The sequence below is a fragment of the Pongo abelii genome, chromosome 17, assembly GCF_028885655.2.
Source record: "Pongo abelii isolate AG06213 chromosome 17, NHGRI_mPonAbe1-v2.0_pri, whole genome shotgun sequence".
In the NCBI taxonomy this organism is placed as follows: Eukaryota; Metazoa; Chordata; class Mammalia; order Primates; family Hominidae; genus Pongo; species Pongo abelii.
Window position 1 is genome coordinate 38,258,864 of NC_072002.2, and position 19,940 is coordinate 38,278,803.

General features: G+C 38.6%; 1 protein-coding gene across 6 annotated transcripts in view; it reads left to right on the forward strand.

The window, feature by feature from the left end:
- Positions 1 to 19,940, forward strand: part of TTC39C (tetratricopeptide repeat domain 39C) — a 119,409-nt gene that overhangs the window by 33,101 nt on the left and 66,368 nt on the right. For 4 of the 6 annotated variants that reach the window (XM_002828115.6, XM_054537720.2, XM_054537724.2 and 1 more), the window contains exons 2-3: positions 16,572 to 16,620; positions 18,448 to 18,576. In XM_002828115.6, the coding sequence (XP_002828161.3) occupies positions 16,572 to 16,620; positions 18,448 to 18,576 (178 nt within the window). Of the gene's footprint in view, positions 1 to 9,775; positions 9,800 to 16,571; positions 16,621 to 16,943; positions 17,348 to 18,447; positions 18,577 to 19,940 lie in introns of those variants that run through there. The other 2 variants (XM_054537719.2, XM_054537721.2) reach the window with 2 other exon arrangements.

Consider the following 19,940-nt stretch of genomic DNA (forward strand, 5'->3'; position numbering starts at 1 on the left):
TCTCCCTCCCTCTCTTTTTTCCTCCTTCCTTCCCTTTCTGTCTGCCTTCCTCCCTCCCTTTATTTCCTTTTGGTAGCAGGAAAGCAGATGACATACAGAGAGGAAAACCTATGCTTGTAACAACAGCAAAACCAACCAAACTGACCTTTACTTATATATAGCTTACTTTGATACTTTAATAAAACTTTTGAAGAAGGAAGTATCTCCTACTGCTAATATTTGAAGTCATAACAGATCATTATAAAATATAACAGCTCTGTATTGAAGACAGTTCCATAGAGGAGATAACAAAAATATATGAACCTGATGTGAGTATTACACATTGTATGCCTGTATTGAAATATTTTGTGTGCCCCATAAATATATACACCTATGTACTCATAAAAATTAAAAATTAAACATTAAAAAAGTATATGAAAGAAGGAACACCGTCTTATTCGTTTAGCCATGTTTATTTTTTACATGGCATGTTTATTTGTAGTATAGCTTTCTCAAATATCGCAATTGCTTTAATATGGCAAAAATGCATTCTGTTGTTAAAGCAGAGCCTCTTATAGGTAGGTTTTATCTATTATATGTATGATTTTTGTGGTCTAATAGTGCCTCTACTAGAATGGAAATTTAAAAATAACATTATAGTTTAATAATTTGTGTGAGACTAATAAACCAGTGAATTTGGAAAACAAATACACGTGTGTGCTTTCCAAAATGTTTTATGAAGTTTTGCCATTTTGAAATACTTGATAAACTATAGGACACTAATATATAATTGCATAAGCAGTTAAGGACTCGTGAGAATGAATTGATTTTGTTAAAATTTAAATTTTAAATACCCTATTTCTGACTTCTTTAAATAAATGAGGTGTTTTTATGCCCTGCCTTTGCATTTATGCAAGGCTGCCCATAGCCTGAAGGCAGGGGCCAGTTATGCCTGTATGAGTGGGAAATTAACGGCCTTTACTATTCTGATTTGAAATTTTGAAAGAAGGACATGGTAAATATTTGAGATAAATGTATATTTTTGGTTAAAACATGTAACATTTTTTTTCCTATCTGTATTCTTCTGAAATAGAATTAGTTTTATATAGCTTTGAGAAAATATTGCTTTCTTTTTGTGCACTCTGCTCCTGTTCATTAAAAAATTATAAGTGCTATATTTACCTTTTGAGGTAATGTTTTCATAGGAAGTAGCAGCGATTGCTGTTTTGAGGTTGTTTTTCTTAAGTGGGCTTTTCAAAGACTAGAAGTTATTTTTAGGCTGAGGTTGGCAATCAGTGTGTAGGTAGAAAAATAGATTTGTTATTTTCTATTGTAGAAATATATTCTTTGAAACACTGTATTTACATTTTAAATTGGTAAAATTTAACAATACAGTTATGGAATGAATATGTCAATACATGATTATGTAGTTCTTAAGACGTGTTGGCCAACTCAAGAGAAAATTTTATAATTATGATAGGACTCCTAGCTTAAGAAGTGGCCTTTATAATCCCACCTTTAGTACTTTTCAGCATTCTACAGCTGAACAATTCAAGAACTATATTTGTAAAATAATGTTTTAAAGAGAGCCAACAGTAAAGTCAGGAAATCATTTAAAACATTTTGTATGTTCCAGAGACTACTCAAATATTAATCCTGTTTTCAGGAGTAACTTTGTAGGCATGGAAAAGATTTTTGTTTATTTAGACCAATTCATTATTTATTAACTTCATTCAATAAATAGTTACATTGTACCTACTACATGCCAGGCACTATTTTAGTGAGTTTGTTCACTCAGTAAATCAACTCTATAACATGGAAAGAAATGGGAACAATTTCACCTATCTCATAGCCACCTTAAATAGCTCAGCATAGATAGTTTTCTGTTCACTTACTTCTCAGGCTGTTCACTCACTCATTCACTCATTCATTTGCTTATTCATCAAGCACCCATTGAGGGCATTCTGGGTGCTGAACCCTGTGCTAGGTAGGCACTGTGTGGGTGTGAGTTGTGTTCTGAAGGATGAAGGCTGAGGATCTTGAGAGCCCAGAGGAGGGATCCAGCCCGACCCGAAGGACCAGGAAGAGTGGTCTGGAACCAGCACCCTTTGGACCTAGGCTAGAGGCCGAGCAGGAACCATTGAGGAGAGAGCCAGGAGGTCAGTGGCCCAGGCAGGAACCCTCACACCCAAGCCCCAACATTTTTATTTTGTTTTGGGAAATGTATAGGATTAAAGTAATAACTGGAAAGGAAATAAATGGAAACATGGAATGGAAACATTTCTTATTTTCCCTATTGTTATCTGAAGACAAACTTAATTTTTATGTTGCTACTTTCTCTCTTAAATATCCCCTTACTAAATAGTCTGTCGTATTAATTAGACTGAGTAGTCCTACTCAAGAAAGCATTTGGCATTTAAAAGATGGAGGACTCAGGGTCCGACTGTTTTCCTTGGACTTCATTTGGCTTTCTCTCTCTTTTCTCCCTTCCTTCTTCCCAGGCCTCGCTGGCTGGTGCCTGGACACCATTTGGGGCTCTGAGAGGGTTGTGGCTGCCAGCCCCCAGTCGCCAATGCCTGGTCAGGCACTCGTATCCCCTGTCCTGTTCACCATTTCTCCTTTCTCATTGTTCTCATAATTTGTCCTGCTTAAAACTCCTAGGTTCTAAGGAGCACTCCTGCATTGCTTGCCTTTCCTTTGCTAGACACCTGAGAGAGGCTAAAAAGTGAAATGTGGCCCGGTGCAGTGGCTGATGCCTGTAATCCCAACACTTTGGGAGGCTAAGGCGGGCGGATCACTTGAGGTCAGGAGTTCAAGGCCAGCTTGGACAACATGGTGGAATCCTGTCTCTACTAAAAATACAGAAATTAGCCAGGCATGATGGCCCATGCCTGTAGTCCCAACTACTTGGGAGGTAGGAGGACAGCTTGAGCCCAGGAGGTCAAGGCTGCAGTGAGCTGAGATTGTACCAATGCACTCCAGTCTGGGTGACAAAGCAAGACCCTGTCTCAAAAAAAAAAAAAAAAAAAAAGTGGGCCAGGCACAGTGGCTCATGCCTGTAATCTCAGCCCTTTGGGAGGCTGAGGAGGGTGGATCACCTGAGGTCAGGAGTTCGAGACCAGCCTGACCGACATAGTGAAATCCTGTCTCTACTAAAAATACGCAGTTAGCTGGGTGTGGTGGCGGGTGCCTGTAATCCCAGCTACTCAGGAGGTTGAGGCAGGAGAATTGCTTGAACCCGGGATGCGAAAGTTGCAGTGAGCTGAGATCATGCCATTGCACTCTAGCCTGGGCAACAAGAGCAAAACTCCATCTCAGAAAAAAAAAAAAAGTGAAATTCTGTTTTTGTCATCTTGTTGTTGAACTTGTCTGTATTTTAAATTACTTCCATGACTGAGTATATTTTGCCATACTCAGGAGATGCATTCTTCATGTACGTGTGTGCTAGAAACGCATCAGTCGGAGCAATAGTCTATAGGAAGTAAGGGTCAAGGGCCTGGTTATTGCTGTTTTTAGGTACCTCTTAGAGAGTGGCTCATTAATGATCTACCTGTAGATAATTACTACCTCAGGCTGTAGGAATGGACTGTCCAGCCTCCTGCTTATTCTTCCCTTCCGTGGGGAGGAAACCCAGGGTCGACTGGCCCCAAAAGTCTTCCCATCCTCTGCCTGCTACAGGCTAACAGCTTCACTGATCTTGGTGAATTTCATGGCTTCTCAGCACCAGCCAGTGTGTTACAAAGTCTTTTTGCTGATAAGATGCAAGGCCATATCACAAGCAGTTAACAAAAATAAACAGAAACTGCAGTGGCTGTAAATGCAAACATCGCTGTACACACAGGGGCCATGCTCTCTGGGGACGGGTACCCCTCCAGGCCTGAGGTGCCCCTGACCTGCAGGGATGTCTGGGGTGAGCTGGTGGTGGCTACAGACTCCCATATTCCCCAAAAGGGTGGGCACATGATAAAAACAAGTCTGAACAGAAGACTGGACCTATTCCAAACATTTGTAAATCAAACACTCATAAACTAAATGGCTGGAATGATCAATGTTTTTAGAGGCATGCCGTCCTTTAGATTAAAAGGTCCCTAAAGGTCATGGTTTGAGTCATGTCTGAAAAGCAAATAAAGTCTTTCCGTGAATTTCCCCACAGCTATCTTCTGGTAAAGGAAATAAGCACATGTACTTTTGTTAGTGAGAGCAGTTTTACAGGTTCAGGTGATGAAGGTCTTCTATCTAGTCATTTTTTGACCCTGTGAGGACAGTTCGTTAGATGAAATGGGAAGTATGAATTTTGTAGGACATGTTGGTTGTTTCACTAAACAGGCATGTATTGGGGACCTGTTAAACTCCAGATTCTGTCGTAGGTGGTCAGGACAGCAGCATGTAACAGAGATGGGGTCCCCACTCTTGGGGACTTCCATTTATTCAAACAAATAATGACACATATATCAAATAGTAATAAGTGCTCTGCAGAGAATTAAAATATAGAGAGTGATTGGAGACATATTCACATATCTTTAAAAAGAATACTAGAGAAGAGAAGATCAAAGATGGCAAGTAGCCTTTTTCAGATTTCATCAAATATGGTGTTAGGGGGCCCTCATTCGTCCACAAAAAATATGGTGACAAGGGATGATGATGTGAGTCAGAGTAAACGCCATTTACTCACTTTGCATCACTGTTTATTAGAAGGGCTGTTTGGACTTTCTGGTTGCCAAACTGGATGGTGTATGCTCTCTGAAGAGCAGGAGTATTCTTGGTCATCTTTGCGTCCCCAGCACATAGCACTGGGCCGGCTGTGTACTCGGTGTTCAGCAAACATGTTTTGAATGAGTGAGTGGAACAAAACTAAATTCATTAGAATGTTTCCTAAAGCCCTAAGTATAGAAAAGGTCACTTTTTATTTATTTTAAACTGAGGAACATTATCCAGTCATGACTTAGATGGGTGATTTGAAAATTAAATATCTTGCTTTAAAAAAAATTACTGCTTTTTTTAAAGAAAATTTACAGTTTTCTCTTAGATAACTTTGGTGGAGCCAAGAAACAAACTGGAAAACTATAAATTATTTATTAGACTATGATCCTGAATTTTATTGTTTTTGTTTGGCCTGATTTCTTACTCACCCTCCTAGTTATTTGGCTTGGATGGAGTTGATGTTTTAATCCTTCCAGGAGCAGGCTTAGTGTCAGCTGTGTACTACGGGAAACCATTGAGAACTGGAAATTTATCATGGATCCTTACAAGATGTGACGCAGTGGAGTGTGCAGGGCATGGAGTTGGACCTGGATGACTGTACCTGTCTCTCAGGCCTGTTGGGAGGAGGAGACCTCATGAATGAGATAGAGCCACTGGTATTACTGTGGAAGTGATTTAACTTTTTAGGAAAACCATAGGTAATGAATTTTATTTTATAATCTGATTTGTAGCAGGATTCATAAAGGGACATTCCACAGATGCTGTCGAATCATATATGAGATCTCTAAGGATGCTATCTGTAATATATAAAGGAAGCACTGAGAGGACTTTTAAAGTAAGATGCTTTCAGAATAAATCAGACGTTTTCCTTTTGAAAAATATTCTTAATAACAATATGAATCATGTCAAGAAAAACCCTTCAGATAAACCATTTCCCATTTTATTTTCCTTGGCCACCGTCTGAGGGAATAGGTTGCTTTTCTTCTTAGACCTTTGATGTAGAGTTTTCCATTTATCACTTCCAAGACACCTTTCCCTTTTCTGCATATGGAAGATGCTCTGTTTAATAAACCGTTGAGTGAATGCCACATGAACAAGGTGCTGAAGACATCACTGTTCTTCCTTCCTGTCATAATATGAGTAGAGACAAGTCTTTCTCTTTAGTTGGTGAGTGATATAAAAACTTTTATGTTCTGTGGCACTGGCTGAACAGATATTCCTTTCTCTGTGATTGCTGCAACATCTTTGAATTAAGGTTGAGGCCTCCAAGTTGCTCCCATAATAGTTTCCTGTGTCTGAATGGTGTTACAAAGTAAGTTCAACGAATTTGGAAAAATAGCTCATTGCAGAAGCAATAAATTAATCTTATCCATTGATTGTTGCCACAGTGTATTCAAGTTAGAGAACTTGAGATATAGAACAGTAAAAATGAGCCGATAGCCCAGAACCACTAGTACAGACGACGTGGGGGCTACATTCAGACCATCAGTCTCCTGTGAAATTGGGACATTTTAAGGCTTTATTTAGTGCTGACTTTTACGTGTTCAAAGCACATAGTTTTTAAGTCAGCCCTCATCAGATTATCGGACTCCTTATTATAAAACCCTTTTTGATTTTTCTTGGCACAGTGGAGAGGAGTTAGCTAAGTAGAGAGATTTCACAATTAAAAAGGAAAAAACAACTTTTTAAATAAGAGAATGAGCAAAAGTGGCCTTTTCCCCCCTTTTTTAAATTTTGAAAGGGATGCATTAAAAATCTTATTTATACTACTTATATGGATAATATAAAAAGTGATCCTCAAATCACTTGCATTTGTTTTTGGAAAAAAATGCAGAAGACTGTCTTGGGGAGTAACCTCATATAAGTGAGGACTGTTCTCTACTTCTTGTGGGTTCAGTTCACTGCCAGCCTTGTGCTAAGGGTGCCCTGGGCCACAGCTGGGCACTGCGAGGCCTCAGCTTGCCACTCAGTGAATCACTCATTCCCACATAAGCAGGATTTGGCTGTCTTGTATTGAATCACCCCATTATTCTGTTTGGTTGGCTGGATGATATATTCCGTTGAGAAAATTGTATCAAAGCCACAACCGAATCACAGGGATGTAGAACAAGTAAATCAACTTAAATGATGCATTTTTCTCTCTAAAAGGAGTGTAAACGTAGGAAGTATCTGTGGTGACAACTTGAAAACAGAGATGATGATTAGAGCAGTTTCAGTCGTGATTGTTCAACCTCCCTGCTGTACACACACTTTGCGCTGAAGAAGACCCCCTTGATCTTCTTGCCCCTCACGATAATTTTTTTCATTTTTTGTTGTCTGCATGTGTTGAAAAGTGTACGCAGAACTTTTGTTTTCACATTAAATTCTATCAAAAAACATTTTTAGGTCATGATAATATTCCATCTGGTTATTTATGAGTCATTTATTATACAACGTTTTTTCAATTAATTTTTTTAATTGTGGTAAAATATACATAACAAAACGTGTCATCTTATCCATTTTTCAAGTTTACAGTTCAGTCATGTTAAGTACATATACATTGTTTTGCAACCAATCTGCAGAACTCTTTTTCATCTTGCAAAACTCCAACTCTGTACCCATTAAACAACAGCTCCCCATTCCTTTCCCCACCTCCAGCCCCTGACAATCACTGTTGTGCTTTCTGTCTCTATGAATTTGACTATGATAGGTACTTCATAGAAGTGGAATCATACAGTATTAATCTTTTTGTGACTGGCTTGTTTCACTTAGGATTATGTCCACAAGATTCATCCATTTTGCCACATGTATCAGACTTTTCTTTTTTTTAAGGCTGAATGATATTCCACTGTATGTATATCACATTTTGTTTATCCATTCATCTGTCAGTGGGCACTTGAGTTGCTTCCACCTTTTGGCTGTTGTGAATAATGCTGGTATGAACGTGGGTGTACAAATATCTGTTTGAGTCCCTGCTTTCAATTCTTTTGTGTATATGCCTAGAAGTGGAATTGCTAGATCATATGGTAATTCTATTTTTTCAGAAACTGCCTATAGTTTTCCATAGTGGCTGCACCACCTTATACTCCCACCAGCGGTATGCAAAGGTTCCAGTTTCTCCGCATCCTTTCTAACATTTATTTTATTTTTGATAGTAGCTATCCTAGTGGGTGTGAGGTGGTGTCTCATTGTGGCTTTGATTTGCATTTCCCTAGTGATTAGTGATGTTGAGCTTCTGTTCATGTGCTTATATAGCCATTTGTATATCTTCTTTGGAGAAATGTCTGTTCAAGTTCTTTCCCCAGTTTTTAATTAGGTTGTTCGTTTTTTGTTGTTGCTGAGTTGTAGGAGCTCTCTATATTCTGGATATTAACCCCTTATCAGATATATGATTTGCAAATATTTTCTCCAGTTCCATAGGTTGGTTGCCTTTTCACTCTGCTGATTATGTTCTGTGAGGCACAGAAATTTTAAATTTTGATGTAGTTCAATTTATATACTTTTAGTGTCATATCCAAGAAATTGTTGCCAGTTGCAGTGTCATAAAGCTTTTTTCCAATGGTCTATTAAAACCCAGTTTTTCTCTGTTCTGGATAATGTTGCAACAAACAGCTTCATGCATGTAGTTTTCTGTTCTTGGCATTGTTTTACTTTTCTTTCGGAAGGAAAGATGAAATACCAAACCAGTTTGTCTTCTTAAAACCCATTTTTGATGATAACAAGCAGAGCAGAGGATATCACTTATCCTTTTGGCAAAAATTATGTTTCTGAAGGCGAGGTCTGAGGCATTAGAGAAGCATTCAGTGTTGCCCTTTTTGCTAATTGTACACAGTTAACTCCAGTGGCCCCCTGGGTCTGTGATTTTTAAACAGCATGGGTCCCAGAAAAGCAGAGCTTCCGTTAAGAGCAGCAGGGGTGAGTACATGCAGTTTTTTCTTCAACCCTCAGATCTCAGGTCTCAGGGCTGCAGTGAAAGACGTGGATGACAGCTGTGGGCTGATTAGATTCAGGTGGCCCCGTGCTTCGTTTATAATCCCCAGGAGTCCAAAACCCCCCACACATTGGAAGGGGAGAAAAGTATTTTGGAAAATTCTAAGAACTAAACATTAAATAAGTTTAGAACATTTTCAGAAAAATGAAAGACAAAAAATTCCAGCTGTTCACTACTTTGGGCAGTAAAATTGCATTTAAAGAAACATACTCAGTTAGCGACTGTTTTACAGTAGTGATGCCGGCTTCGTAAGTGAGAAATGTTCCTTTGAGAATCAAATATATACATTCTCTTCCACTGTGTTTCAGGAAATAAAATCTTCATCAGTCCAATTTTTAATATCTTGGAGAGACCTTAAAAAAAATTTCCAAGGCAATGTTGGCGAATATCAGAATGAGGAGCAATTGCTTCCTTTCATTCACAGCAGGTTTTCTACCTGTTGTGACTCATACAGAGAGAAATTTTTAGAGCCGTTTTATTACTGATGGCTCATTTTAAAAAAGCAAATGCAGTGAATATAAGAGGCCCTCTCATGAAAGGATTCCAAAAGACATCTTATCTTTTGTAGAACATATATATGTTTGTTTTTTAATTTTTTTTTTAGAGACAGGGTCTCACTATGTTGCCCAGGCTGGTTTGGAACTCCTAGTCTCAAGCAATCCTCCTGCCTCAGCCTCCCAAAGTGCTGGGATTATAGGTGTGAGCCATCATGCCTGGCCTTGTTTTTTAACTTTTTATTTTGGAAAATTTTATACATCTTGAAAAGTACATAGAATCATTTAATGAATTCTGATGTTCTTGTTACTTGTCTTCAATAATTATCAAGTCAGGGCCAGTCTTGCTTTATCTATCTTCTGTTCCCTTTTAATCTCTTTGCCCCAAATTATTTTGAAACAAATCCCAGTCAACATATCATTTTATCTGTAATTACTTTCATATATCCCTCTAAAAACTAGAAAATCCTTTAAAATATAGCCACAGTACCATTGCACACCGAAAAAAAGAATACTAATTTATTAATATAATCAAATAGTCATCAATGATCATTTATCTGATTGTTTTTCTTTTTAATATTTTTCTCTTTGTCATAAGGAAAAACTTACATACAGTAAAGAACTTTTACAGTGTAAACATCCAACTACTATCCAGGTAAAGTTGTCAGGCATTTTCAACACTGCAGTGCCCTCCTTTGGGCTCCTTCTCAAATTGATATTCCCCCAGAGGTAGCCACTGTTCAGACTAGAACATTAGAAGTCATCATTAGAAGTCAGAATAGTGGTTTTGGATTTCATATACATGGACTCATCTAGGATATACTCTTTTGTGTCTAGCTTCTTTCACTCAACATTATTGCTTATGAGATTAATTCATGTTATTGCATTGAGTGAATATGCTGCAATACTAGATCAGTTCTACCGTGATGGACGCTTGAATTATTTCCACTTTGAGGCTAGTATGAATAACACTGCTATTAACATGGTGTATGTGTCTTTTGGAGGAGCATAATCATTCATTTCTGTTGTGAAAATTACTGGTTTACCCAGTAATCCCATGGTTGGGTATATACCCTAATGAATATGAATTGTTCTGCCATAAAGGCACATGCATGTGTATGTTCATTGCAGCACTATTCACAATAGCAAAGACATAGAATCAACCTAAATATCCATCAGTTGGAGATTGGATAAAGAAAATGTGGTACATATACTGTGGAATACTATGCAGCCATAAAAAAGAATGAGATCATGTCCTTTGCAGGAACATGGATGGGGCTGGAGGCCATTAGCATAAGCAAACCAATGCAGGAACAGAAAACCAAATACTCCATGTCCTCACTTATAAGTGGGAGCTAAACACTGAGTACACTTGAACACAAGGGACCAACAGACAGTAGGGTCTACTTGAGGGTGGAGGGTAGGAAGAGGGTGAGGATCGAAAAACTACCTATTGTGTACTATGCTTATTACCTGGGTGATGAAATCATTTGTACACTAAACACCTGTGACACACAATTTACCTATATAGCAAACCTTTACATGTACCACTGAACCTAAAATTAAAAAAATTAAAGACAACTATATGTGCATAAAATTAAACCACTGTTAAATTCATTAGAGGCTGGACGCAATAGCTCATGCCTGTAATCCCAGCACTTTGGGAGGCAGAGGCTCGTGGATCACTTGAAGTCTGGAGTTTGAGACCAGCATGGTTGACATGGTGAAACCCCATCTCTACTAAAAATACAAAAATTAGCTGGGTGTGGTGGCATGAACCTGAGGTGCCAGCTACTTGGGAGGCTGAGACACAAGAATCACTTGAACCCGGGAGGTGGAGGCTGCAGTGAGCCGACCACTGCACTGCAGCCTGGGTATCAGAGCGAGACTCTGTCTCAAAAAAAAAAAAAAAATCATTAGAATAAATAATAAAATTATCAAGTTCATAATAAAAAAAGTTACTAGGGTAGGCATATGTTTAGATTTAGTAGACACCGATAAGCGATGTAGGAGAATACTAGTTGCTCCACATCTCACTAACGCTTGATATTGTCAGTCCTTCCTGACAACCTGATGAGTATAGTGGTATCTCATTTTGGTTTTAATTTGGATTTCCCTGATAACTAATGATTTTCAGCACTTTTTAATATGTTTATTGACTTTTGGATACCCTCGTTTGTGAAGTGCCTATTTAAGATTTTGGCCATCTTTTTAGTAAGGTTTTAGTCTTTTACTGATTCCTGGAAGTTTTTAATGTATCCTGAAGATGAGCTCTTAGTTGGATATGTGTATTGCAGATATCTTCTCCCAGTCTGTGGTTTGCTTTTTCCAATCTCTTACGACTGAACAGAAATTCTTAATTTTAATTGTCTTGATGTCTGGTCAAGTAAGCATCTAGCTTTGTTGCTGTTCTTCAGATTTGATTTGGCTATTCTAAATTATTTACTTTTCCATATAAATTTGTTTAATTTTTTAAAAAACTTTTAAGTTCAGAGCTACATGTGCAGGTTTGTTACATAGATAAACTTGTGTCATGGATATTCGTTGTACAGATTATTTCATCACCCAGGTATTAAGCCTAGTACTAATTTTTTATTTTTTCCAGTCCCCTCCCTCCTCCCACCCTCCATCGTTCCAGTCCCCTCTCTCCTCCCACCCTCCATCGTCAAGTAGGCCTCAGTGTCTGTTGCTCCCCTCTATGTGTCCATATGTTCTCAACACTTAGCTCCCACTTACAGGTCAGAGCATTCAGTGTTTGGTTTTCTATTCCTGCATTAGTTTGGTAAGGATAATGGCCTCCAGCTCTATCTGTGTCCCTGCAAAGGACATGATCTTGTTTCTTTTTATGGTTGCATAGTATTCAATGGTATACATATACCACATTTTCTTTATTCAGTCTATCATTGATGGGCATTTTGGTTGATTCCATGTCCTTGCTATTGTGAATAGTGCTGCAGTGAACATACATGTGCATGTGTCTTTATAACAGAACAATTTATAGTTTTTTGGGTATATACCCAGTAACAGGATTCCTGGGTTGAACGGTATATTAGTTTGTTTTCACGCTGCTGATAAAGATATACCCGAGACTGAGACTGGGTAATTTATAAAGGAAAGAGGTTTAATTAACTCATAGTTCCACATGGCTGGGGAGGCCTCACAATCATGGCAGAAGGCAAAGGAGGAGCAAAGTCATATCCTGCATGGCAGCAGGCAAAGAGAGAATGAGAGCTAGGTGAAAGGGGAAATGCCTTATAAAACAGTCAGATCTCATGAGGCTTATTCACTACCATCCCCCCGTGATTCAATTATCTCCCACCAGCTCCCTCCCACAACACTTGGGAATTATGGGAGCTACAATTCAAGGTGAGACTTGGGTGGGGACACAGCCAAACCATATCAAATAGTATTTCTGCCTATAGGTCTTTGAGGAATTGCCACACTGTCTTCCACAATGGTTGAACTAATTTATACTCCCACCAACAGTGTAAGAATGTTCCTTTTTCTCCACAACCTTGCCAGCATCTGTTGTTTTTTGACTTTTTAATAATAACCATTCTGACTGGTGTGAGATGGTACCTTATTGTGGTTTTGATTTGCATTTCTGTTTTTTTTTTTTTTGAGACGGAGTCTCGCTCTGTCGCCCAGGCTGAAGTGCAGTGGAGCGATCTCGGCTCGCTGCAGCTTCTGCCTCTCAGGTTCCAGTGATTCTCCTGCCTCAGCCTCCCAGGTAGCTGGGATTATAGGCATGCCCAGCTAATTTTTGTATTTTTAGTAGAGAGGGGGTTTCACCGTGTTAGCCAGGCTGGTCTCGAACTCCTGACCTTAGGTGATCCACCCGCCTCAGCCTCCCAAAGTGCTAGGATTACAGGCGTGAGCCACTGCGCCTGGCCGTATTCTTTTAAACATAAAAAATTCAATGAGTTTGCTTTTATTCTACCAGTTTGTATTCTGGACTATAAGATTTAAAAGTTTATTTCATCCTTTTTCGTATGCACAAAGTCCTGGGTCCCAACAAACACTGACATACTTAACTGATTGCATTCTCACATACTATGACCCAGCAGCCTTAGAATAACAGTACCCACTTGTCCAATAAGAATATGATTACTGAAAATAGTTAAGACTTTTCTTTTGGCCACATTTTGGGGTCAGTTTTTAAGGGTATTTCACAATAGGGATATACTGTCAGATTACTATGTTGTAAAGTCTCTTGGACTAGTTCTGCTCTGGTATTATGTTACCAACTGGATTTGCTTTTAGGGACATTTAAGTCACTTTCTTTTGACTTTAGGGGTTGCATTATTAACATATAATTCAGTATTACTGTGAATAATTTTTACATTCCAAAATGAAATCTATAAAACAAGATGTATAAAAGGGAGCTTCATTTCCATCCTTGTTTCTTCTTCCCTATTCCCCTCCTTCACCTTAAAGGTATCAATTTTGAAAAAAATGTTATAGATTATCCTACCATTGCTTTTTCAATATCAGCAAATATTTAGTCTTTTTTTTTTTTTTTTTAAATAGGTTTTTCACTATGGTTTATTTCACTCGCCCCATTTTTTGTATATCTTTTGGTAGTTAGAAAGGTTTGTATTTGGGTTCTAATGCTTATACTCAGCCTTCACATAGCATTCCCATTCCCCTCTTGTTTGGTCTTTGTTGGTTCCAAATATGAGCAGTATTGAAATGAGCTAGGAGCCTCTTCCTCCCCCTCCATAGCACTGGTTTTGAACCAATGACCTTCGTACTCTTTGGGAACATTTCCAGATCTCCAGAATGAATGCATTTTGTGTAGAGACACATGCATGGTCCACAATTGATTAGGATGCAGATGGAGTAAGTTAACTTAGGATCACTTGAAATAAGTTAAAAAAAAAAAAAAATTGTGGGCTGGGTGTGGTGGCTCATACCTGTAATCCCAGCACTTAGGGAGGCCGAGGAGGGCGGATCACTTGAGGAAGGAGTTTGAGACCAGCCTGCTCAATATAGTAAAACCCCATCTATATTAAAAATACAATTAATTAGTTGGGCATGATGGTGCCTGCCTGTAATCCCAGCTACTCAGGAGGCTGAGGCAGGAGAATGGCTGGAACCTAAGAGGCGGAGGTTGCAGTGAGCCAGGATTGCACAATTGCTCTCCAGCCTGGATGACAGAGTGAGACTCTGTTTAAAAAAAAAAAAACAAACCAAGGACCAAGTGAACCATGTTAGATCGAGCTCTTCTAACAGCAAGTGATGTGCAGCCTGAGAGGACAATTGCCCGTCCCACAGTGCATTGTCACGTGCCTGATGCAACTGGGTGCTGTGGGGGATGCAGACAGTTCTTCAAGGAGGGAAAATGGTTTCCTTGGGTTGTTGCTATGTTTTTTTTCCCTCCACTTAAATGATAAGATGGTATGTGAAGTCGAAAGGGCCAGGTTAGGTACCATGAATAATTAATTGCCACAGCTCTCAGAAACCTAATTTTAGCCAAGAATAAGAAGCAGATGTGGCAACAGTAGGCCCTAGTTTCAGCTTCCCTCATTTTTCAAATGGCAAAGTGGCTAATATGTGAGCAGGGAAAGGGAAAAGGAGGGAAAAGCCGCAGTACTCAGCACTTAATTGAGACGTGTCTGTTCCTGAAAGGCAGAATTCTGTGTCATCCCTTCCTTCACTGACTCGGATTTGTGGAACACCTGCTATGTGTGTAAGGTAGATATGATATATATAGTAGAGTAGGGTAGGAGCCCATACTGTTATGCCCATATAGTGCTGTGGAATGAGAAAAACTAATGTGTATTTTGAGGCAGATTGTGGGGATGACAGATGCTACAGGAGTGTGCCGTTTGATCTAGGTTCATGGGTGTGAGCACTGGTTAGGGATTCCTCACAAGGGAATTGACCCCCTCATTTTTTTTTCATGTAGGTTTAAGTAACCTATTAAGTGGGATAAGCAGACTATTATTAACTGTAGAATTTAGGTAGGTACTAAGTAGATGTAAAAGAAAATGGTAGCAGAAGGTTAATGTAAAATAGAGTCCTGGATCTCACACATACTCTCTTTCTCTGACACACACACAGTGTACCAGTAGAAAAATGAATGTGTGTACCCTTTAATTCAGTAATACTACCTCTAGCATTTTATCCCAAAAATATATTTGGCCTTGCCTGCAAAAACATATGTACAAGATGTCCATTAGGCATATGTGTGTGTATACACACACAGTCACACACGTGTAAGTGTGCACCTTCTCTTTCCCATAGACACACACATACTCTCACTTTGCATATATTCTGTATTTATAGTCAGAGATTGAATAAATTGTTTCATCCCTTTTTATAGTGATCATATGGTATTTGCATAATAAAAAATCAGTAAAATGATTTTCATTTGAGAAGGTAATTACAACTAGCTTTTCCTTTTAGTGCAATTTATAGAGATCTGGATTTTGTACTATTTTGGATTTTGAAGCAGAACATTTATGTTCTTTTATTCTTTAAATTGGTATTGATTTGGTTTCATTTTTGCCTTACAACAAAATCAGATGATTACAAGGGGGGAATGGCTGACTCTTAGGGAGGCATTCCTAAGGTTCTCGGATTGATGAGTGAGTTTGTGAGGTCTGACTCAGTGAAGAGACCCTTTGATCTACTCTAGAAACTATACTGATTTTCTCTGTTGAACATTTGTAACAAGTTTTGCATTTTAAAAATGATCTAACTGGTAACTGTAGAAGATTATTTTAAAAATGAATAATAACTGTCTTTCTTTGGCCATGTTTTTGTAGTTGTCAGATTGTTTCTACCCTTTTTTTTTTTTTTTGAGACAGAGTCTCACTCTTTCGCCCAGGCTGGAGTGCAGTGGTGTGATCTTGGCTCAGTGCAACCTCCACGTCTCGGGTTCACGCAATTGTCCCTGCCTCAGGCTCCCCAATAGCTGGCATTACAGACACCTGCCACCACTTGCTGCTAACTTTTGTGTTTTTAGTAGAGATGGGGTTTTGCCATGTTGGCTAGGCTGGTCTCCAACTGCTAATCTCAGGTAATCTGCCTGCCTCAGCTTCCCAAAGTACTGGGATTACAGATGTGAGCCACCGTGCCTGGCCTGTGTCTACTATCTTTATATTTACTGTGTCAACTCTTTAACAGCCACAGTTACAAAGTTTACTAAGGCAGTGTCTGTTATAATTTGACTTTTTGTTTGCCTTGCTTTGAAGAATCAGAGGCAAATTCTATCCTGGCAGATAGAGCCGTAAACCACCTTGCCTCTTTAACTTCTTTATTAGGGTAATTTAATCTGCTTGATGACCTTAACTTCTTTTATTCAATTAGAAGGATTATATGGTAATCATGATATGTCAAATGCTTTTAAAATAAAATTTTACAATGAAAATAATTTTATTTTGTGTGTGTGTGTGTGGTTTTTTTTTTTTTTTTAACAGAAATCATAGCCCACTAATGAGTTTTGGAGCCAGCTTTGTCAGTTTTTTGGTAAGTTGATATCTTAAGACCTATTGGCATGAAGGAAACAATTATATAAAGTAATGTCTGTTAGTGGCTACCAGTTGTATAGATATACTATTGTAGAAAGTCTTTTAGAGTTTAAAACTGAAATAAAGTTTTTGCCTATTACCCAATGCCTATGAAATAATCTGCCTTCCCTAATTTTAAAAATAAAATGCTTACATCTTATTTATAAGGTATTATATTTTAACCAAAGTCATTTTTAGAATAAAAATGTAATGGAAAGACCTTCAATAATTAAAACTGCATTCAAGGTAGAAAAAATGTCTGGGTTTGGGTAATAAAGGTTTGCTCTGAAATTATTGGGTAAATGTGGACTAGAGGTCAAGTTAAATGAGCAGAGCTAAAATTTGTCAGTTAGTATTACATTTCCAAATATGAGTATTTGGGAATTGAGGAAGTAGGTTGCAGTTAGTTTTAAAGTACATTGGGCAATGTGGAAAATGGGATACTTCGATTTTTCAGAAACAGTAATCTAACATCACACAAATTACTTTCAAACACATAATTTTTTTAAAAGACTATTAAAGAACTGTGTAACAGCAAGAAAAAAAAAAAGACATGATAGAGACTGAAAAAGAGAAAGCATTTAGATCCAAGATTGAGAAAGATGTCAGCAAATGGGCATGTCACAGCCTGGCAGTGCTCAACCACAGGTACCATGCCAGCTTCCAGTGAGAAGTTTTTATTCAAGGTATTTATTTCCTCTTATTGCCAGTTAATGCAACAAAAATGTTAAGGGCTATTGTTTGAAAGAATACGTTATTCCCAACCCTAAGGAAAATGGTACTGGGTGGCGGTTGTAACATTAGTACCCAAGTGATTACAAGAGCTGCAAATGAGATATAACCAAAGGGTCTTGGCTGAGTCTGGTGGTGGAGGAGGAGGAGAAGCAAGGCCACAGCAGGGTTGAGATTTCAGCAGCTTGAGAGGACGGTTGGGAAGAAGATTGTGGCAGGGAAGCCTGGGCCGAGGTTTGGCTAGAATGGAAAAGTAGGTTAGAGCCATACTGAGGAAGCCTGAAAGGCCAAGATGGAGCTGGTGGAATTTGATAGGAAATGAGGAGCTAGAGACAGTAGGTTCATCAGGTCCTTCCAAGAACCAGGTATCCCGCAGCAAGTCTGTCTCTGCCCCTGTAAGCCCATTCATCTTATAAACCTCAGTTCTACTGTGTAAAAGTCACAGGTGTTCAGCAGAGATTCAGTAGATTTCCCCCACTTCGTGAAATGTGGCTTGAAAAAGTCCACCAGGAACAGGTGCCTGGAAACAAGCTGTCATGGAATTTTTAAATATAGATAATATAAAATAAATTCCTTATAAGTGAACCTACTGGAATTGCAGTCCCTGGAAAGACTGAAGATTTTCCAAGAGTACCTACAAGCTGTTGTTTCATTAGCATTTCTGTGCAGTACTTGGTGGAGCCAGGGATCCATATGTGGGTAGAATGAACTTCTGCATCTGACACCACTGTAAAAACTGAATTGAGCAGACCAATCAGAAATCATAGAGAATTTTTGTTACTGTGTTTAATAACAGCAACAACAAAAATTGTAGAACAGTAATGGCAAGGACATTTATTACCGTATTTTTTCATGATGATGTGATAGAGGTATAGTCTTATTTCATGTTGACATTACAGTTTCTTTAAATGAATAGATTATGCCGTAACATGTGATTCTTTTGCTTGCAATAAATAATTTAAGTGTTTTTTTTATTTGGAGTTTTCTTGTAATAAATTGGCTTAAATTTTCAGACACTAATTCATTCATTCATTCATTCTTTCTTTCTTGGAAGAATGCCATGATGACATTTGAGGAAGAAAAAATGCAATTGGCATGTGATGACTTAAAAACCACAGAAAAACTGTGTGAAAGTGAAGAGGCTGGAGTAATTGAAACAATCAAGAATAAAATTAAGAAGAATGTAAGTATTGCGGCTTTAGGTTGTGGACTGTGTGCCACTTATTTAGAATATCACTTTTGTTCATTTAGAACAAAAGCCATTTGCTTGGTTTTAGTATTTAGAATATGACTGAAAAACCACAATGTTTCTTATGGTTTTTGGTTATAGAAAATGTTATCTCTTATAAAAACAGAAGCTGCTTTCAGTCATCCAGAGCCATTCAGTGCATGTCCTTTTGATATCTTAGAATCATCTTCTTCCATAATGGGCCGTATGGCAAGGGCTGTTTTAATGAGGTTTTCCTATATGTAATTCAAACAGGATACGATGGCAGTTGATGAATAATAGAATTGCATTTTGGTATAATTCTGGAATTCAGCTGTTTACCTAATTTTCCCCAGGCCTCACCAGCCTTTGGTTATAAATAGTCATAATACCATCAGAATCCAGTTTTCCTGATTTTGCCCTCACCATTTCAGTGCAAAAGTGCTAGGCTATGGAGAGGCACCCTCCTAGCCCTGATGTTACTTGGAGTGCCCAAGGGTCTCACATACGTCACTGACAAATCAGTCTGTTGGATATAGTCATCAGAAGCCACCTGTCTTCTGCTTCTGCATGCCCGTGCCCTGCCTGTGAAGCATCATAGGAGAGTGTTTCACCTCTGCTCTTGTTTATGGTGTCCACCAGGAGAAAGCCACTGATGGGCCAAGTGTCCCGCCTCCTGATGCTCCAGAGGGCCAGAGTTTTCCTAGCTTCCTCTCTCTCCAGCCTGACACATCCTGCACGGTAGATGTTATTACAAACGAGGAAACAGAAGCATCTTGAAATTTTCTCACGTGAATAGAATAGTGAGTGCTGGGGCTAGATTTGGAACAACAGTGACCGTGATGGATTATGCTAAAATCTAGAAAAAAGGGAAACAGATCATTCTGGTGTGTCTGCTGTGTATACTGTTGACATATTGGCAAAAATCCTATTATTTCTTCTGTCATTGTGATAGCATATGAAAGCTATTTAACTTATTTTATTCAAGTTTGTTTTGTACTAAGAATGCAGAATGTTCTATTCTGGAGTGTTCTATTCTTCATTTTAGAAACATTATGATAAAGACCAATGTTTTATAACGTCTAATCAATGACCAAGTGCTGTTGACTCTTTTTCTTAATACCTCGTGAATTCATCGACTACTCTCCACCCTCACTGCCATCTCTATAGGTCAGACACTATCCCACTTGTCTAAGACACATGAGTATTTCTGCCTCCAGTCTCACGGTTCTTTAATGTAGGGGTCCCCAACCTCTGGGCCATGGACCTTACTGGTCTATGGGCTGTTAGGAACCAGGCCACAGGGCAGGAGGTGAGCTGCAGGGCAGGTGAGCATTACC